General features: G+C 35.1%; 1 protein-coding gene across 1 annotated transcript in view; it reads left to right on the top strand.

Moving 5' to 3' along the window:
• Positions 1–10,881: 10,881 nt before the first annotated feature.
• Positions 10,882–22,254, top strand: part of LOC137391533 (splicing factor 3B subunit 3-like) — a 31,654-nt gene continuing 20,281 nt past the window's right edge. The window contains exons 1-11 of the mRNA XM_068078037.1: positions 10,882–10,992; positions 13,562–13,845; positions 14,233–14,309; positions 16,497–16,763; positions 18,085–18,226; positions 19,019–19,269; positions 19,464–19,567; positions 19,652–19,817; positions 20,000–20,095; positions 20,510–20,582; positions 21,985–22,136. Of these exons, the coding sequence (XP_067934138.1) occupies positions 13,620–13,845; positions 14,233–14,309; positions 16,497–16,763; positions 18,085–18,226; positions 19,019–19,269; positions 19,464–19,567; positions 19,652–19,817; positions 20,000–20,095; positions 20,510–20,582; positions 21,985–22,136 (1,554 nt within the window). The 5' untranslated portion in view covers positions 10,882–10,992; positions 13,562–13,619. The remainder of the gene's footprint in view (positions 10,993–13,561; positions 13,846–14,232; positions 14,310–16,496; positions 16,764–18,084; positions 18,227–19,018; positions 19,270–19,463; positions 19,568–19,651; positions 19,818–19,999; positions 20,096–20,509; positions 20,583–21,984; positions 22,137–22,254) is intronic.

The following is a 22,254-nucleotide window of genomic DNA, read 5'->3' as shown; positions in this document are numbered from 1 at the left end:
TGAGAATCATGTATATGATATGAGAAATGAGCGCATCTGTAGTAATAAACAAGTTGAGAAAATAATAAAAATCAATGCTTTTGACCTTTGTTCTTCAGTACAAATGCTGACTGCCATTGGTTGGCTGTAATCTGATCTTAGCCTTTGTTGTAGACAACCAATTAGGATCACAATCTTGTCATGTTACATGACCATTACATCACTGTATTGTACTGTATGCTGCTTTTATATTGAATGGCCATTGAATGTTGAGTATAATGACATTAGTGTACTTGAATCAATGCAATAGAGCTATAATTTACATTGAGAACTGGCAGTCTAAAATTTTTTAACCATAACTATAGTTATACTTAAAAAACACAACTTTTTTAACCATAACTTAGTTAGGGAGAGTTAGGGTAGCACTACATCACTGCTGACAACCTTCTGCAAATTTTTAAAGTCAGATTTTTGAGCTACCAAGTTTTTTTATATTTTAGCCGTAGAGCACATGTTATGTAAGTAGATGGATGGATGGATGACCCTATCAGTAAGTTTAGCCTCTGTTGCCATTAAGCAGCTTTATGAAGAAGGCTGGCACGAAAGTACAAAGTAAAAAGCACAAATTTTGCAAATCATTCCTTGGCAACGTCAGTTGTCCAAACATTGAGGTCACATTCTTTGATTTATGCAGGAGCAAAAGTAAATATTGTTCAATAACGATTAGTTTGAATTCAGCTACATAACTACTAACCTCTATAATAAGGAAAAGCTTTATCACAATCTATGGCAGCTAACAATGCAATGGTGAGAAATGGTTTATGACATTGTTTATGGTATTTTTTACACTCTGCTCCTATTTCACCTAGAAATTAGTAGTATTTAAAAAAGGCTTCTGCTCCTAGCAAAATTTGGTTTCGAGAGCTTCTACTTTTTGCCCTCACTGTTTCGAGACAAATCCATGGTAAAAGACTTCCAACCATGGTCTGTTGTTCCAGTTGGTGGCAACACACACCCCTCCCTGCACCTGTCGTTGCTACATACCGGTAGTTGAGAGTTTCATCCAAAAATAGCCTTGCGTGCTTTGTTGAGGAAGTTATTTTGGTAGCTTTGTAGCTATGATGAGGTTGTTCACATTGATAAGACCAGACTAGACTAGATTGTTGACTCGCGGACACTGCTATTTGGCTGATAGCCATTTTATGTGCAAAATATCGAAAACACATCTCCAGGTATTCTGCAGCTTGCAAGCGATGAAAAGCGAACAGTTGTTATATATATATACATGTGCAAGTATATATACCTGTAAGTAAGTGTAAGTATATGTATATATGTCTATACTGCCCAGATCTGATCCAGAAACACAGTCACTCAAATTTTCATTCTTTCCACTATGATGATTTTTTCCTGCTGTCTACACTGTTACAGTAGCAGTGGCATTTTGCAATCTGGATTATAGAGAAGATAATGTTGCAAACACACATGTGGAGTTAAAATTTGAATATATTATGTAATAATCTATAATTAATTAGGCCGTAAAATACTAAAAAAGTAAAATTTCACAAAAATTTAAGTTACTGTGTTTTTATATATACATATACCATATAAACGTTTTTATTTATATACCATATGAATTGTTATATATATAATATAAATAATAAGTATATATATAATATGTACTATAATACTATATCTAATACATATATCGATAAAAGTATATAGGCCTATATAGTTTTATTGGGCAATCCAAAATTATTTTTATAGAAAAAATGTTTTGCATATCACAAAAAATAATAAATAAAACAATTGCCATGGACAATTAGCTAATACTGTATATCTCTATGAACTAATGATATTTCTGGTTTGATTCCTATGTGGTAACAAGATATCTACCTATAAAACATTTTTATTATTTTAGAGCTCTGAGTTTTGCTGTAAAAAATGTTCATATATTCAGTAAAAATATAGTTAAAAGTTTTTCACATGGTAGTGTTTTATAAACTCATCGATGATGAGTATTGTTGTTTTCATCAAGGCTTTATGCGCACCGCAACTTAGAATAGGAATAATAACAGTTACAATGGTTTGCAATTGTACGTACAGTGCACCCTCGAGATACGATTACCCTGATATACGATTTTTCACCTAACAAAGTCAAACATTGTGATATCTTCACCTCGCTATACAAATTTTATTTCACCATACGATTTTGAGAAAAGTTTCGCCCGAGTTAAAATTTGGCTCATAACGCACGCCGAAATAAAAAACACCGAAATATAGTTTGCCGAAAAACTTTTCAGAACGTTTAGAAGAGATACGATGATCGACTTCTCTCATGTCAGCATTCCGCGTGGAAAATTTTGTGTAAAATACACAAGCGAGAGCAAATATTCATTTGTAGCGTTATTATATCTTTTACTATAAACTTTTAAGTCAGCATACGTATATAGCTACAAGTATCTACATTTAATTCGTTAGCTACGGAATCTGAGACCGATACAAACGTTACAAAACGAAGGAAAAATGATTTCTATGTCAACAAAGTTGGATGTCGTAAATAAGAAGAAAGCACCCATATTATTAACATTGTCAAGGAATATGATCGCAACCAATCAGCATTTGCAATTATTATTAAAACAAGAACTCCATTAAAGCAAGCACAAGAAAGAGCTTACGACTGAAGATTTGAAGGAGTTAGGTCATGCACGTGATCAGCATTCAAAAGGAGCAACCATTTAGTAAAGGCGAGGAAGTAGAAAATACAGAAAACCCCACATTGGCAGAAATATTTTAAGTGTTTAATTTACTGATTTGGACTGGTACATTAAAACAATGCAAGTGTAATATATATTATTTATCTCTTGTGTGGCATGTTTTTCATATTTTATTTGTTTCCTTTTGATTTTGTTTTATTTTCTTGTTTAACCATGTCTTTGCAGGTGGGCTTGTTATCTCCTACGTGAATACAATTCATCGTATGTATGTAACTCATATAACTAGCTACTCAAGATAGTTGACGGATTTACATTACATTCTGAAACTTGTTAAAGCTCTTTCCTATAGGGTATAAATACGTATAAACTTTGTACGTATGGTTACATTGATTCTTGTGCACATTTCATACAAGAAAAACTACTGTAGCACCTTCTCTGGATCCTTCTACAAGCTTTAGCTAGCTAACAGTTTTCTGCGTTGCACCAGCATTTTTTTCTTTTAAACCAGAAGAAAAATTGAACAGGACTAGACAACCTTCTTTAGCTTGCTAAAAATTCCATTTTATTACGTATTAAATTAATCTTCAAGTGTACAGCAACATAATTAGCATTGATACGTTTTTTCCTCTTCTCTGCTTTATTCGCTACAATATACCAGCTTAAGCCACGTTACTCCAAAGGTATGTGCGTCCTGTATAGTAAATAGGGTAATTTTATAATGAAAGTGAAGACAAACTTATGAAGGATAAAATTTCGTGATAACAGTTGAAATTCATTAAATAGTTCAAAATACATACTAAAACTTGGTTTTAAGGGTGAGTTTGGCAAGCTAAACTTGAAGTGAATTCAACGTTTATGTTATGCGTACCTTTTGAAGGTAAGAACTTGTTACCGTACGATCTGCATTCCGTACACAGATTACAATTTTACAGTATTGCAGATTATAATCACTGCGTGCATTTAATACAATGCAGCTACTGTAGGTAACTATAGTTACTAAAGTTAACATACTATTTTGTTACTAATTTTTAATATGTAGAGCATTTTTATAAAATTTTGGACGATTTTTACTTTCTTTTTTTTTCATTGTATAATTACAATGGTTTTTATACCCCGATATACGATTTTTTCGCCATACGATGCCAGCCTTGGAACGGATTAACATTGTATCTCAAGGGTGCACTGTACATGCTTTCTATTAGCAATGATACAGAGGCCATGACACCTATAATGCGGACAGTCAGACACGGAGGTTACTAAACAAGGGTACAAAGGGATACTAATAATAGCCAATGATAAATTAAATAAACCATGAAGGAGCCAAGCAGTTAGAATAATGACTCAGCAACCGTTGCTAGGAGAATCATTGTACTCTCACATACAGTTTTTATCTACCGTATCTGGGAGTTTTATGTGTGGAATATTGATATAGTTGTTTGCTAGGCGTAGGAGCTTTTGTTGCGTGTGTGTACGTGACTGCACACGCAAAACAATCAGTGTGCAGCCGTGCAGTTGATAGCTGGTGGGTAGTTGCCTGCTAGTGTATAAGGAGAATTGTTTCAATCAACAAATACCGTAGCTTGAACAGCCTAAGTGTCTGTCTGAGGATCTTAAAAGTTTTGGCTTGTCAGACCAGGATCCAGACCTACCAGGTCTGGTTGATAGATTGTATCCAGCATGCAACTACATAGTGTACATCTGTTTCAATCGCCGAGAGGAATGTAAGTCCATAGAGCGACAGAGCTGCCCCTTCGGCCGTGTGACTCTAGATGCAAGGCTAGCCTAACTTGAAAATCAATTGTTACCTAGTTTCATAGAGCTATAACCGTGTTGAACTGACAATATATGAGCTCGCTACACTACCTACCTTCTACTACAAACTACTACAAATAAATAAGAACCATATTAATTTCCGTAACATAATGGCTATAGATGAAATATTGAATGTCACGAACCAACAGCGGACATGATTGGAAAAATGATAGGCCTACCTATTACAGCAAAAGATGCATCTGAGCATTTGCGTACAAAAGTCGTAATACTTGTGAAGAACTTCAAAATGTTAGATTTTCTTGCTTAGATGTCATCTTTACACATTCTTGGCACAGCAAGAGAATGAGATGCTGCTTCAGTAATACCTAGAGAATCTGTGAAGGAAACTTACCGGCAGTCTGAAGATCTTTGCTAAAAATTTAATAAATCACACATTTCGTGTAAAAGACTGCATTCTGCAATGAGGCTCCAAACACATGCCCTCTACTATTCTCCCCCCCCCCCTTCCATATTCAGTATACGAAATGCAAAAATTGCTGTCATACCATGGTAATTAACAGGAATATATTGAACTCCAGATTTTAGTTCTAATCGTTTCTATAATAACAAAAGCTGTGTCAGTCCGCTTGTCAGAGTTTTCATACAGGGAAATATTGCACCATCCAGAGTACAGATGGAATAATTGTATATATAACTAATGCATTGTGGAATAGTTGTGCACTTAGTTATTACACCTGACAATCTCTCACGGCACACCGGGCTGCCAGGGTACTAATGTGTTTTCAAAAGCATCAAGCTTCAAAACATTTTCAGATAACATTCTCAACTTGCACGTGACTCAGCTAAAGAATCTCATGATTGACAGTGTAGAATGGTAATATTAACAGGTGGAGCAATAGGTTTAGCCTATTCCGCAATAAAACCAAAAATCCTTTGTGTATGTTTAACATTTCTGTTTTATACAATTAACCTTTTAAAAATTACAAATATATCATCGTAATTTTTTCCTTACGAGGTTTGCCAGCGTCATTGTGGCAAGAAATAGATAAAACCGCTTGAGTTTTCTGTTGAAGTAGAATATTTAACAAGTTGCTCTGATATGTTCAGATATCAAAAAAATAGTTTCAGTTTTGGAAACTATGTTTTCATTGGAAAAGTTTGACTGATAAATGTACCAAAGAATATTCTCAAAATTGCAGAAGCATGGCTCAAAAATTGCTACAACTTGGGTCAATATTTTGTGTTCTCAGTTCTAATTATGTAATACATCCAGGTTGAAGTTTGTTTCTTTAAATAGCCTTTGTAAATTCAATCTGATCAAATTGAGCAGCATTACGTTCTAAGCTATACAGTTTGTTCCAATTTTGTTGGTATCAGCTAACGAAGAATTTCACGGCCTTCTGGTTGATAAAATATTTAGCTATATACATGTAACGAGGAACAATCTGAGCCAACTTTGAACTAAATATTTATGAAACTCGGTCTCAGTTATGAACAATTTAGAATTCTTGGCCTCTGAACAACAGGTCAGGAAGTCATTCCTAAAAATGCTACTTGTGGGTATAAAAAAGCATTCTATCTTAAATTTCTCTGGACATGTCTCATCTGTCCAGGTTCCTATACCACTGTGCTTAGGTAACAGTTTGCAGCAAAATGCAAATATCATTCTCAACCTTTGAGAGATTTCCTACAACAACATCATCTAAAAACTATTTTGAATGTGCAAAATTTATGGCGAATCTGAGTAGTGTAACAGTTTATTCAAAATATATGTTATTGTTAGTGATAATACAGTAATGTTATCTTGTACTATCATATTATTCTGTATATATTCGTTTATGGATAGATATGTTAGAGACGTCTCCTTTATGGTAAACTATAAATAAATGTTTGCAGAGAATCTTAATGGTGGTGATGATATAACAAAGACCAACTCTATTCTTTCGCACTTTGTGAACACTACAGTAGAGTAGTATAGCAACTAATTTGATAATAATATGATAATCGATTCCATAGGAAACTACAAAAATATACATTTGCACAGTTAATAAAACATGAATTAAATGTATCAAATACATGATGCATGAGAGATTTATTTTTCATCACTATTTTATAAACATAATTTAAGAAAAACTAAAGGAGGAAGCTTCAGTTACCGTAAAACCTCTAATTGAACGCCACCTCTATTTGAACGCCACCTCCAATTGACCACCACCCTGAGAGAACGGTTGAAAAATAGACTACCACTTTCCAATTCAACGCCACCTCCATTTGACCGCTACTTTGACATTATTTGATCTTTACGAGACCATAATATCAACTGAACTCGTATTAACTGAACTCGAATCGAACTGAAATCATATTAATAGTGAATGGTTTATATCAATAACAACTAAATCTCTCGTTGTCCAATTCCAAAGCTTTTTGTTAAAACTTTAAAAGCAACACCATGGCAATAATCAATAACTGTATCAAGCTAATAGTAGTTTTCTGTTTAACGCGGTCTTTCTACTTCGAAGTAGCCTACATATAAAAATCTGGTACATGAACTTTCAAAGCAACGCTATAGAAATAATTACTGTCTCAGGCTAATAGTGGTTCTTCGTTTAACGCAGTCCTGATACTTCGAAGTACATGTACATATACAAAAATGGTTTAAATTTACGATGGTAAATATAACTTTGAAACCAACGCCATAGAAATAGCTACTAACTGTCTCAGGCTAATGGTAGTTCCTTGTTTAACCTGGTCCTAGTACTTTGAAGGACATGCATATAAAAACCAGTTCACTCGTTTTGGACCAAAGGTTATGTTTATTAAGCAAACTTTTACGTGTTGCATTAGTGCTAAATGCAGCCTGTGAAAGTTTTGCTCGGCCAAAAAATTTGTTTGGACGCTAATATTGTCTAGTTCAGCAGTGTAGAAAGAGTTGAGGCCAGAAGATATTGTGGAAGGTATTGGACAACTAGAATATGTTCGTTCTATCGAAAGCAACAATCAGAACGCAGCTATCCGATCAAACTATGGAAATTTTTTGTTTTAAAAACGTTAACTTTTGTTTCTGCATGTAATATAAGTATGATTCATTTATGTCACTTATTCATGAATATAAATTTATATCATTTGATAGATTATTATTGTATAACTTATAAATGTGCAGATTTATAGCATGTTATTTAATAGCATCCTTGCGGCTTTCTTAACATGGCTTACAATGGACCGATGCTCATAACTCCACTCTATTGCACATAAAAAGCTAGTGGTGGCTGCAAAATGTAGCAAACATATCAAAGAGTGCAATGAGCTTTTAATCAACAATGTTAAATATAGGTATAAAATAATAATATGTCTTCAATTTTAGAATGAAATAAAAATTGAAAATGCCAACAAATTGCAAAGGACTATAATATCATCGCAGGTCTATTGCAAGCAATAGATATCAACTGGCAACAATATTTCTCAGTTTCTCGATGCACATTTATCAAGAGATCTTTGACAAGTTAGAGATAAGTTAGCAGATTTATTGCATCCAAAAGGTTTAATACCACTCCACCTAAAAAGGAGAGCAAAATAGAGGCAACATTTGCTTCACCCGTAATCGGGCTAAATTTATCTTCCAAAACGTTTGACGAGCCATTTGAAAAATAGACCGCTAGCCTCTATTTGAACGACTCCTCCAATTGACTGCCGCTATAGAAGAAAGGTTAAAAAATAGAACGCCATGGCGTTCAATTAGAGGTTTTATGGTAATTAAATTATTGCGTTATAAATGACTACATGGTTTACACATATCTGAAAAAGTAAACCTGATATTTTATAATTGAGAGTTTTCCCACCACGTTTATTCCAAAAGGGAAAACGATTCAACAAGTCAGTTTGAATAAGTTTTATCTTTGTTTGCAGTTGAATAAACAAATAGTTTGATAAAATTGATTAATTAATCACCAGTAAATATATCTAGTATTTACATAATTAATAAAACCTTCCATATAAAGTTTGTGAACATGATAAGCTTTTAAAGTCTCATAGCTGCTGCTTCGCATGGTGAATATGAATCTCACCTTCTTTCAGAGTATGTACTCAACTGTGATGTTAAAAATAATCAAGGAGGACTGCTGTGTGGTAGCGTACTCATATATGGTTAGAAACTTGTTTGAGTTGATCATGAGTGCACATTTGTGAACAAAACTGGCTAAGTCATAAAATCCCTCACAAAACAGAACAAAAATTTAATTCGACAACAAATAAGGTTGACGAAGTTTAATTTTGTAATGAAAGACTAAAGTTAAGCTGACCGACATACTATCAACTCGGAATTGTTCATTGACATGTAGTTTTAAATGATAACATATGTTGAGCACAAGACTAAAAGTATGGTGGTTCATGTTAGCATCACATCTCTACAGAAATTATTGCAAAACAAACTTGCGCTGTACAAATACTCTATAAAGTTTTGTAGGAAAAGCAACTCCTAAATATAATATTGCATAACATCAGCAATTAGTACAGATAGACTAGTTTCTGAAAATGCCAAAAATTGATTTATTTAAACCAGCAAACATGAAAGTGTTTTGACTTTTTGACTACTAGCTTTTGTTTTTCTATATGTCTATTTAATAACTTCAATAGTTATCATAACAATAATTTCTAACTTTATGGATGACACATATTGATCAGAAGTTAGAAAATAACAAGATGATTTTGAAATTAATAATTTTATTAGTTTTCCAGATGGTGTATCAAAAAGTATATCAGGATTATTATATTGTTATTATTATCCTGATTATATATCAGGATTATTTAAACTTTTGGGTATTTTGTAACTTTTGGGTATTTTGTAACTTTTGGCCCATATTTCTATTTATGTAAAGCTCTGTAATTGTTAAACGCTCAGTAACTAAGGTAATTACTGGCCATTTTAGTGCATTCAACTGAAAACAGTACGAACCAATTTGGAGTTATTTTCCCATATACAAAGTGTAAGCAACTATCTACATAGATACATCTGGCTATAGATTCAGTTAGCAGCTGGATTATTAGTAATGAGCATATTTTATAGAATAGTAAAAAAGGTAGGTTAATTATAAGCCATAAAATTATGTAAATACCTTCATTTATATAAATGCTTTTTAACAAAATTTTGGCCACTTTCTAAATAGCCTATGCTGCATATAACGAAGGTTGTGGTATAATAGTATTTACAGATCTACTGTTTCAACTTTTCTGCACTTCAGTTGAGTTTTTCAACTATTTTGTTGACAGTTATTTTTAACGTGGTAACTCCCATTCATGAGAGTTTTTATCTGTGCTATTCCTTTACCAACTTATTTTACAATAGTTTTGCGTCATTTCAGTTTATTTTTATGCTTTTAATATTTTCATTTTTACAAGTGCTTTTTAACAAAATTTTTGCCATTTTCTAAATAGCAAAAAATTAATATTTTTTATAATTGTTCCAATTGTATTCCAAAAAAGTCCCATTGCATGTTTCAGGTACTTTTAGTAGGTATATACCATATTGAACGCTTACTAGTCTAGAGTAAATGGATATATTTTCCTTCTTGATCTTCAATATATTTTGGCTAAAATCAACAAGTTTTAGCTACAATATCACTGACTGTGTCGAAGCAGCATTGAATACAAGTAATATCTCTAACCCTGTACAGCGGGCTCACGGCAAGCTAATGCCTCATAATTACTACCACATTTGTATAATCTCTACAGATTGAATTTTATTGTAAATTTCATACAAGCTTGTTATAAATAATCTTAAGATTCTTTGATAAATTTTTTAAATATTCTGTCCAATGTCGCTCAAAGAACAATGGGTTCAGCAGAATATAAAGATATTTGATGACTATTACTATAAACTTTTGTCAGTGTGCTGCTGCCCAGCATGCAGTTTGTTTTATGTAGTTGCATTCATTTTGGTTTTATTTCTATCATAATTCTTTTTATTTTACTAGCACCAAATAAGCTAACGCTAATGAGCCTATTATTTGTTAACTTCTATTGCTACCAGACTTATTTGGCTCTGCTATTAGTTTACACAGCGACACTTTTTATGGTTTGATTTCACGCCTAGTGTGCTGTTGTTCTATGCAAGAAAGTTAGTTCTACTCTCATTTCTTTTGTCTTTTGACTATTTAGGCCGCCACAGGCCCACAGCATTTGAAATGCTATTTAAGTTAATAGTCGGCTAGCAATGAATATTGAGTATTTTTGGTAATTAAGGAGTTGTCTATCCAAATAATAAACTCGCAACATTTTTATGAGCTTCAACGGTGCAACGCTTAAATTGACGTCGATGACATTTTGACATTTTAACTAACAAAGCTGGTGTTACGCATGTCTATTGTAATTTCTTCTGGTGTCTGTCTAAAAAATAGTTTTGAGGCTACAACTTACTACTGAAGGAAGAAAGAAGCCATTCGAATCAAAACACAGATACCTTTATTTGATCCTTCCGTACTCCTTCGCTTCTAATGCATCCAATATTTCTTCGTTGCAAAATATAAATAAAGAAGTATGTTTGAATTTTTAGGATGTTTTCAACAGTCTCATATTATGTCATAAAGGAATTATCACAGCCGCACAAAGTATAACCGGATTGCGCGATAGCTATTCAAATAATCCACAAAAACGACGCTACTCGTATTGCTAAAAATGTGTTGAACACTATTTGAAATATGTTGGTGACTGGATTGTTTAAGATGGTTTGTGGTTGGAAATGTGTTTAACAGTACGTCGCGTTGCTGTACTATGAGTTGCGGATTATTTTAGTTAGGTGTTGATATGAAGGCAGTGTCGTTACGAAAGTTCTGGAGCGAATCTTTCATTATTTCATCTACTGTTTGCTAATAATTGCAGTGATGTCAAGTAAAAACTTAATGTTTCTGCTTAACTGTAGTGCCTCTGATTACGCACCATCACTCAGCTTCACATTTAACATTATGAAGGTGTTGTTGCCCTTTGAAGTTGTCTACATTAATCTTTGTCTCAAAATCACTTAGGTATTCTTTCTAACTTGATTAACGTTTATGAAAGTCTGATTTGTTGTTAGTCTTAACTCTTAAGATTTATTAATAGAAATATGATAGGAAACTGAAAACGTGCAGGGATAATGTGGTCGGAAAAGCTGCATATATTCCTCACTCAAATTAAATTTTAGTGTCAATCTTATGGATTTGTAAGCATGTGACTAAGCTGTAATGAAATGCTTTCAATTTAATTAAAATAACTGAATTATCATTTAAAGGTTGACTTGCAACATAATTCACATTACAGTTATTTGGTATCAAAAGATTCATCATGTCTTACTCTGCTGTGTTGCTGGTGCAAAATATGTGGAAATGTGATTACAAACTCTTAAAAGCTCAAAAACGAACAGTTAATCGCCGCCATCACGTAACCGCCGTAGATTAGAATCTCTAGAATTTCCAAAACAGCTCAAATGGAACCTAGTTGAACGAGATGGCTTCTGTTTACACTTTCATGCAACATCATTCGTCAAAATATTTTCACAAATATACTTCACGCATTCAATAAAACCATGTCTATTGTCTATCGTCTGTTTTGTCATCATTGTAATGCTGTCACTTTTAGCACATATCTTATCACCTACTGTGAAAATTCGTTTAATTTTTTAACTTTGGTTCAAAGTAGTACATATCATTCTCTGATAAACATGACGAGCCTGTTAGTCACCCGTGATAATCAAAAAATGCTGCAGGAATTATTTGCGCTGTTTGGCAGGAGGTATGGGTCACAGGGTCTGTTAACTGTTTGTTTTTTAGCTTTTAAGAGCTTGTAATCACATTTCCACATATTTTGAACGGTCTACAACACAGCAGAGTAAGACATGGTAAATATTTTGATACCAAATACTGTAACTGTAATGTGAATTTTGTTGCAAGTCAACCTTTAAGGAAGACATCACGTGAACAGGCCTTTGTTCATTTGTGTATTTATATGTTACAAGTGTTTCATATATATGTTATATATATGCTAGGCGAATGTTCGACATTGCACGGGGTTATAGAAAAACAGCCTATAAACCGTGGCAGGTAATGTAGCTGCCTTGGCTAAGTTTTTACCCAATGAATTTGAGCAACTTGAACTAGTAATATAAGCTAGTCTACACCTTAGCTATAAGAGCCGAGTTTATAATTGTGCTTATAACCATTATGTTGTGCCTCATGATCTCTCATGTAATCATGATCTTTAAGTGTGACGTAGTAACCAATAGTATTTTTGCAAACGCTTCAAGCGTGCGTATTTTAACCGGTGGAATAAGTATGTGCTCAATTGTCTCATAGTATGGTAAGTAGGCCATTTGGTGTAGTTGATTGCCCGTCTGTCTGTGAAACTGGTAATCTGAGTTCAATTCCAGTATGAAGCATTTTTCATACCTAGAACTTTATCGCTCTAAGTGGACATTCGAATGGCTGACACTCACATTTATATACCCTGCAGGATGAAACTATTTAATGGATTTAATAATTCGCGTACTGTCAATTCCGCGAATAATTGGTTTTATTTTTAACACATGGGAGAATAACTACTACCTCAAATTGAAAACTAGTCGCTAGGCAGAGTGAGTAAACGTAGCTGAGTTCCAAACTCTTTTAAAATCATCGCCGGGGCTTTGAGTTAAGCCCATTGCCAACGCATCAGACTTCTTTACAAAATTAATTCGGAATTCGGCACGGCGTCATCATCGCAAAAATCTCTCCTGCAGTCTTTACGTTGAAAAAACTTACCACAAGTTGTTGATTCACCAAATGCCTCCAAATCGAATCTTCATGAAAACCTTTGGATTCAGTCAGAGATTTATAGCTTGGCATGATCGACATAACTTTCTTAGCTAAATATAAACCTCAACAGGTGGTATATGCATGTGAAGGTTTGACTCTATTGCTAGCTGCTTTCATGGATTAATTTATTTGCGAACGTGTTCATCGGTGAATAATTTAGTCTGCGAATATGTATGAAAAGACAAATCTCACAAAATTTGACTCCGTGAATAATTTCATCCTGTAGGGTATGTAGATATAAGATATATACATATATATATATCCTTTGATGGTTTATAGATTTAATCAAGCTCTGTTGGAATTTTGTTTGGAGCCACCAGAACTCTTTTTCTCAGTCATGCATCTCTACAACCTCACCCTTCAACGTGCCACAACTGTATCACAAGCTGTTCATGGTAACTTTTGTGGTACAAAGCAACAAGAACTCTGTGTTGCGAGAGGAAAAATTCTGGAAATTCTAAGGCCTGATCCAAATACAGGAAAAGTCTACACGCTGCATGCTACCGAGGCATTTGGAGAGATACGGTCTCTTATGCCTTTTCGATTAACAGGCGGTAGCAAAGGTAAGGATTCTTCAATAGTCACACTTTCTTGTAGATCTTTTGAAGAGCATTGTGCCCAGTATTTACAAAGGGCTGATAGCGCAGACAAATGTTGCGGTCTATTGTTTTAAACCCAATCTACCTATGGGTTGGAAGTTTTTTAACAAAATTTATAAAAGTTTCTAACAAAATTTATTTTTTCGAAGCCAAATTGTTTGGATCTTTATGAACAGTGCCGTATAATACTAAACATTGGAAAGAAAACGTTAACTCATTTCATTGTTCTGTTTAGATATTCTCTTCAATACTATCTTGTTGTCAACTGAGTATCGATAGAAAAAACATTCCATGTAGCAACACCTCTTAGTAGTGTAAGTGTGACTCAGCTTTTTGTTTGTTTCATTGTAGATTACATTGTGGTTGGATCTGATTCAGGAAGGATTGTCATTCTAGAATACAACACTTCCAAGAACTGTTTTGAGAAGGTTCATTAGCTATCACCTAGTGAATTTATATATACAGTAGACGATCTTATAACGTAAACCTCTCAACATAAATTCCGCTTAACATAAAGTATTTATGAAAAGTATTTGCATCGTATTACATAAGAAATTCCATATCATGTAAAGCGTGATGTCTGTGTGAGCTTCAAATTCGATTTGAATAACAAGCTTTAAAATATAGTTTTCTCTCTTTCTGCATTTAGGAGAGAAAACGGCATATAGTGGTGTCTCCATTACATGTACTAGAACCCTAGCAGTCTAGCGTGCCATATGAGATCGATAGGTGTGATGATAAAGTCTCACATCTCATATGTGGATATCTTATTTGTTTAAATTTAAATAATAAACCCATACATGGAAAAGGAAGATAAAAACCCTGATAAGCTCTGAAACCCTAAACATATCTGCTTAGGGTTTCAGAGCTTATCAGGGTTTTTATCTTATATATTATATATATATATATAAAATCTGTCACCGAAAATGTGATGCAACTTTTTTTCCAAGTTTTATTTTCAAAACACTTCAGGAATTTGCCAACTTAATTGACCATTTAAAACCAATCAGACTGTTGCAAATTATAACAGAATTTGTTGTTTAAATCCGTTACTAAGCAGTGGTTAAGAGTTAGAGGTGGTAGCTAATGGAGGTTTGTTTCTCTTTGCGATTTGACAATTGTTCATTTCAGGTAAAATAATATTTTTAAAATCTTTGTTCGTGGTCAGTAGCTTACATACCCATTTCTAAGCACTTTTGGGCAGCCGTTTAGAAGTTTACATGACACACCGATCAAGCAGATACACACAAACATAATTTTGCTTTCTAGTATTTTCATAGCAATCATATTTGTTATCTATCCATATCGCATACTGCTGGTACTTCTTGGCTGGGTTGCACAAAACCGCGATTGCTAAAATAAACAAGAGATTTTAATGTAAAATGGTGTGCGTGATTTGAACAAGTTTTTGGTTTAGTCCTGCGTGTTATTTATCATGTGCCTTGTTTGTGCATTCGAGGTAATGCTCCCAAGGTAGCACAACTTCTCAAGGTTTTTCTCACCGTAGGAGGTACGTGATTATGCATAGGAGGTACGTGATTAGGGTGCATGTGCGAGATTTATATCTAATCATGTACATCTCATTGCAGGAGAATCATGGTAGTTTTGTCTTGGTTAATGGCCAGGTAGATTCTGTTAATAGTGGATCAGCACATATGTGGGAACGTATCATCAAAACCCATTGTTTTTATAAATAGTTTAATGTTTGTAGGCTGTGATAACTAAACATATATATAACAAATTCGTTTTGAGTTTGCTAAAGGTTTTTATTGGATTTATCAATAGAGTAAAAACTGTAACTGGTCACATATCGCTAAAGGCGTTTTGAAAATATCGGTAACTGGCGTTGTTTAATATGTGATGCTGATGTCTAAACGAATATTGATTGCAGGATTGGTGTTTTTTCGACATTTGGTCATGGGCACCCTGTAGGAATCATGTGGGCACATTTGGTCAAGGGCACCCTGTAGGGAATCATGTGGGCACCCTGTAGGGAATCATGTGGGCACCCTGTAGGGAATCATGTGGGCACCCTGTAGGGAATCATGTGGGCACCCTGTAGGGAATCATGTGGGCACCCTGTAGGGAATCATGTGGGCACCCTGTAGGGAATCATGTGGGCACCCTGTAGGGAATCATGTGGGCACCCTGTAGGGAATCATGTGGGCACCCTGTAGGGAATCATGTGGGCACCCTGTAGGGAATCATGTGGGCACCCTGTAGGGAATCATGTGGGCACCCTGTAGGGAATCATGTGGGCACCCTGTAGGGAATCATGTGGGCACCCTGTAGGGAATCATGTGGGCACCCTGTAGGGAATCATGTGGGCACCCTGTAGGGAATCATGTGGACACCCTGTAGGGAATCATGTGGGCACCCTGTAGGGAATCATGTGGGCACCCTGTAGGGAATCATGTGGGCACCCTGTAGGGAATCCGGAAACTCTTAAATTACTAACCCATTTTTTGGCATATCAATGTTATTTCTCCTTATGGCAAACCTTTGAATATATTTTCTCTCAATGACGAAACAAATTTTTTGTGTTTTGTACAAAACTGGGTTTGTTGGCCTAATTTAAAACCTGTAATAGTTAAAGACTTTCTTTGCATTCTCAGGTTCACCAGGAAACATTTGGCAAGTCGGGATGCCGTCGCATAGTCCCTGGTCAATATTTGGCCATGGATCCAAAAGGGCGTGCAGTGATGGTAGGGGCATGCGAGAAGCAGAAACTTGTGTACATTCTTAACAGAGATGCTCAGGCGCGCCTCACAATTTCCTCACCATTGGAAGCTCACAAAGCAAACACCATTGTTTACCACATGGTTGGTGTTGATGTCGGCTTTGAAAATCCCACATTTGCGTGTTTGGAGATTGATTATGAGGTTTGTTGCTCAAATCATATTTGCATGCAATTGTTTGACTGCTGTACTACTTTGTTCATATACAGTGCATCCTCGAGTTTTGGCGTCCCTGTTTTACGGTTTTTTCGCCTTAAGATGTGGAACATGATGTTTTCCGTCCTCTTCATAGGGCTTTATTTTTGCCATATGACATCAACAAAAATTTCTTGAAGTGTTCAAATTTAGCAGTTGGTGTGTTGAATACATCGGAATAACGAAGATGGCGATATGCTATTCGCCAAAATCTTTCCCACAATGCATGAACAAGATATGATGCTCGCTCTCTTTCTCAGTTCAGCATTGTTCATTATAAGTTTTGGTGAAAACAAAACGGAAAACTGGTAATAAAGAGTGAGACGATGCAAAAATCGAAGTATAGCAAAATACATACTAAAACTTAGCTTTAAATATGTGTTTAGTAAGCTAAATTCATGTAAGTTCAATTCAAGGCTTATGTTATACATCTGTCTGGAAGGTAAGAACTCCCTACAGTACGTACTGCACATAGTACAGTGTAACGTTACATTTTATCGCAGATCATAAATAATAAATACACTAATGTTACTGTAGGTAACTATAGTTACTAAGGTTAACATATTATTTTCTTTTTTACTAGGAGATGTTTGCATTAGATAATTACTATGGGTTTCTATATCCCTTTATATGACATTTTCGCCTTACGATGCCAACCCTGGAACGAATTAATGTCATATGGCGAGGGTACATTGTATTACTATCTTATCACATTCACTCATTTGCTAATCTTTTAGTTGATCCGGGATGGTTGAGCTAACAGTTCTAGCATGAGTCATTATATTGCGTTTTTACACATAATATTGTTCCTTCATGGCAGTTTTTTTAAACAAGAAACTGGTCTAAAATATGAAAATCTAAATATTTAAAAGAAGTCTCTTTCTCTAAAATAGTTATTTTTCCACATATTTCGTACAAAAAATATTTTTATTCAGGTAATTGGAAATTTTGGTGTTCAAGATAAACTATTGCAATTTCTACCTTGGTATTTCATCAATAGGATGTAATATAAATTGATGCATTGCACGAAAAAAAATATGCATCCCTAAGCGTATCATATGAAGTGTGGTTTGAAATGATGGTGTTCCTTTGTCTTATGAATCATGCAGCATATGGATTTATGAGAATATGGCCAGGATTTACTGATTAAATTCTTTTTGTATGATACAACTGTATTTTATGACATACTGCTATTGATGCTGTGATGTTGACAGGAATGTGATAATGTTGATGTTTACAATGATCTTGATATGTTTGCTACCTTCCGCAGGAATGTGACAATGACCCGTCTGGTGAGAGTGCACAAAAGGTCTCACAGATGTTAACATATTACGAGTTGGATTTGGGTCTCAATCATGTGGTGAGGAAATACAGCGAGCCATTGGATGAGCACGCGAACATGCTGGTCGCAGGTATTCTTTTAAACACATACACAAACTTAGGAACTCACTTATGTTTTTTAATGTCTGCATCAGTTTTTCAAAATGATACCTGAAGTTTTTTGCTGGCTTCATTTTCTCTTGAAGATATCAGGCTTTCATTATCTATTACATTTATTTCTAGATATTAGTTTTAGCAAAAAATTTCAGTAAGAGATAAAGCTATTTTCAACAGCGGTTGTTTTAAAACAAGAGGTGACAACTCTAAAATGAAAGTTAATAGAAACTCGTTCACACAGACATCAGCTGGCCTATTTAAGATTAGTTCAGAATAATCAATAAAAACCAAGTGATTCTTGCTGCTATCATGAATAATAATAATTGTTGCTATTAACCAAACGCTCACATGGATGGACGACTACAATCCATGTAAACTCTCACTACAGATCTGATGTAGGCATACCAAATTGATACATCTTAGAAAAATTCAACTCACAGACATTGACTACATTTTGCCAATAATTGTTTGTTTGTTGTTACTATATTGGCTCTAAATCATTGACCCCTTAACATCTACCTTATCTTAAATTATAAAATATAAAATGAAACTACATTTCCAAGAATAAGCAAACAGAAACAACTCTGAATTAAAAACATTTTCCTATATGTTCTCCAATCTATTCTGGCCAGTAAGAAAGGCGTATGCATGGTAATGAGTTTCTTATTAGTTTCGCTACCACGTATCAATCAGGAATGCATATAGGTTTATGCGCATGTTTATTATGTCTATTTATTATGTCTATGTCTAACCTATGTATTATCCAGTGCCTGGTGGTACAGAAGGACCAAGTGGGGTTATCATCTGCGCGGAAAACTATTTGACATACAAGAACTTTGGTGATCAGCCAGACATTCGTTGTCCCATTCCACGAAGGAGGCATGATTTGGATGATCCTGAAAGAGGAATGATATTTGTTTGCAGCGCTACACACAAGACTAAGAGCATGTTCTTCTTTCTCGCCCAAACTGAGCAGGGCGACGTGTTCAAGATCACACTCGAAATAGATGAAGATATGGTTCGTTATGCCTTCGTGTTTAAACTTAGTCTAAATATGCTTAGTTTAAATATGCTTAGTGTTGCCATATCACTGCAGTTAACATCACGTCCTTTGCAAGTGACAATGTCTTGTCTGGCTCAGTTATTTGTTCAGTATTAACCCATAGGAATTGGCACTCGTGCATTACTCATATATTGGTTTACATTTCATAGGTTACAGAGATAAAGTTGAAATATTTTGATACCGTTCCTGTCTGCAGCTCACTTTGTGTCCTCAAGACTGGCTTTCTATTTTGCGCTTCAGAGTTTGGTAATCAGTAAGTATTCTATTTTATTCTTTTTTAAACTTTATAGCCATTTTCATTTCAGTCATTTTAGTTTTTGTATTTCTGTCTGTGTAGCTATCTCTACCAGATAGCTCACCTGGGAGATGACGATGATGAACCAGAGTTTAGCAGCAGCATGCCTCTAGAGGAAGGAGTCACATTCTTCTTTGATCCTCGAGCTCTCAGAAATCTTGTGCTCGTTGATGAGCTTGATAGCTTAGCACCGATCATGTCCTGTCAGGTCAGTTGCTCCCACAAGCTTTTCGTTTTGTTTAAATTTGTTATCTCTTTAGATCTCTTCAAGATCCTTAGTAAGATTGCTGCTTTTACTTTATTTGCTAGATAGTCATTGTTCATTTTTTCTAATTTATTTGTCTCGAACTGTTAGTTGTTCAATTTGTTCTTTCACATTGTTCTGGTTAGATTGCGGACTTGGCTAATGAAGACACTCCACAACTCTATACCGCCTGTGGACGAGGCCCACGGAGTACCTTCCGAGTCTTGCGTCACGGTCTTGAAGTGAGTCCTCTACTAGTCTTCATCAAGCTGTTATTATCTTAGTCCTCATTTTCTTTTTCAGTTTAAATAGGGGCTAATACAGTCAAACCTCTCAATGTGATGGTTAATCCGCTCTAGTAGTATGTCCAAGCCAATGCGCTTTGAAGAAAATATTCTTTGTTATAAGTATGCATTATGTTTCATTTTGAAAACTTATAAAAAATGGTAGGTAAAAACTTAAAACTTGTGTGAAAACAAAATTTAGCGGCAACATTAATCAAGAGGTATTTATTGTTACCTCACCTTAGAGACATGGGACATTGGTTTAGGTTCAGCGGCCCGTAGGTTTGGAAGTGCTGTTATGAATGCTATTATCATATAAAAGTGAGTATGCAGCTGGATTGTGATGGCAGCCTCTCTCTCTCTGTCTCATAGGTGTCTGAGATGGCTGTATCTGAGTTGCCAGGTAACCCAAATGCAGTCTGGACTGTAAAAAGAAATACAGAAGGTAAGCCGAGAGCCTACATGTTTTCTTTAGAAAACATGTAACAACATGTAAAAACAAGTAAGCTCCGCATATTTTCTCAAGAATTTAGCTAGCAGCATGTAGCTTTCAGCTAGGTTAGGTACATTTTTGTAGATGCTACGATACAATAAATGCCATGCTGAATGACTTCCTTGAAAAAAGAGCAACCCTTTTGTATGTAGTCTAGCTCTGCATCAATCCATTGTTCAGACCAGCCTGCAATGTACAAAAACCATGTTTCAGCGCTGTGGTTATGCACCTCTGAAAGTTTGTACCAACTGGATGGTTAGATCACCAGTCCATTGTTAGATGAATATGAAGTTGAGTGCGTGCAATAATATACTAGCTACACAATTAATATGTATAAGTCTCAAATTTAGCTAGCGTTAGAGAAATATGAAACATGTTTCCTGTGTGCTTATATTGAACTGGGATAGATATCCAATTTGGAGCAACTATATGGATCTTTAACCTCAAATTACTCTGTTCCTGATTTACCGAAGTTATGCCACAGTCAAAGCTGGGATTTCCACTCAATATTGTTTGCCTTTAGCTCCTACATGTGTTTCTGACGCCGTAGCTAAATAGTAGGTGTCTCTCTTGAACACACTAGACCTATATTCTAATGATTGGCATGGAGTGTAATGTTGTATTTCAGAGTAACATGGACAGACCATGAAAGTATTTTAAAGATAAAATGCTCGCTGCTAATTATTAGAATTCGAATCCATATAAGAAGAACACTGCCTTAAGAGGAGTATAGTTTTGGTTTTTGAAACTACTATATCCATCATGCACTGCTCAATAGCAAAATGAGAAGATATGACCTCACTGCAATGAGTCATTAACTGCTGCTTGTTTTGATTGATTTTATACACTTAAGAGTCAGACAGTGGGCCCAGCTAGTCAGTGAGAGTTTGCTTCTGATCTATAGCATTACACTAGACATGTGTGTCTAGTATGCTAAATCATTAAATCCATCAAACATTTAGGGGCAGAGCAATGTCTTAAATGTGACAGATACAACCCAGCTCTCCTCTCTCCTCCCATTAACAAGGCCGGCGCTTAGGTTTCACCTAACGCCAGGCCTCTTCTTTTTGTAGGTGGGATTGTGTGTGTATTGAAGTGATGCTAAACAGTCGACAAGATGTGCAGGTTTGTATTGTTGCACCCTCTAGGAAATGTCTCAAACGTCTTGTTGTCCTTAGCAGATGGCTTTTACCGAAGAATCAGGCTAATTCTTGCTCAGACTAAACTCTGAAGTTAGCAAAATTCAAGCAAACCTTGTCGGACTCAGGCAAAAATTAGCATGATTCTTGATAAAGGTTTAGTTAGGGTCGTCTTATTGCCTATTTCACTGCATAGCAATGGTTGTCTGTTGTAGAGGAGTATGATGCCTACATTATTGTGTCATTCGTCAATGCTACCCTTGTACTGTCTATTGGAGAGACTGTAGAGGAAGTTACAGATTCCGGCTTCTTAGGAACAACACCTACATTATCATGCTCACAGCTTGGCGAAGATGCACTAGTACAGGTACATTGCTTAGTTCAACTGAATACAAGTATGGATCCTTCTTTCCCTGTCCAGAGGAATGGTTATCAATTGTCTGGTTTTTAATCAGTCCTTTTTAATGTTCATAGTTTTGAGAGGA

The sequence above is a fragment of the Watersipora subatra genome, chromosome 3 (genome assembly GCF_963576615.1).
Source record: "Watersipora subatra chromosome 3, tzWatSuba1.1, whole genome shotgun sequence".
Classification (NCBI taxonomy): domain Eukaryota; kingdom Metazoa; phylum Bryozoa; class Gymnolaemata; order Cheilostomatida; family Watersiporidae; genus Watersipora; species Watersipora subatra.
This window is presented reverse-complemented; position numbering and strand designations above follow the sequence as displayed.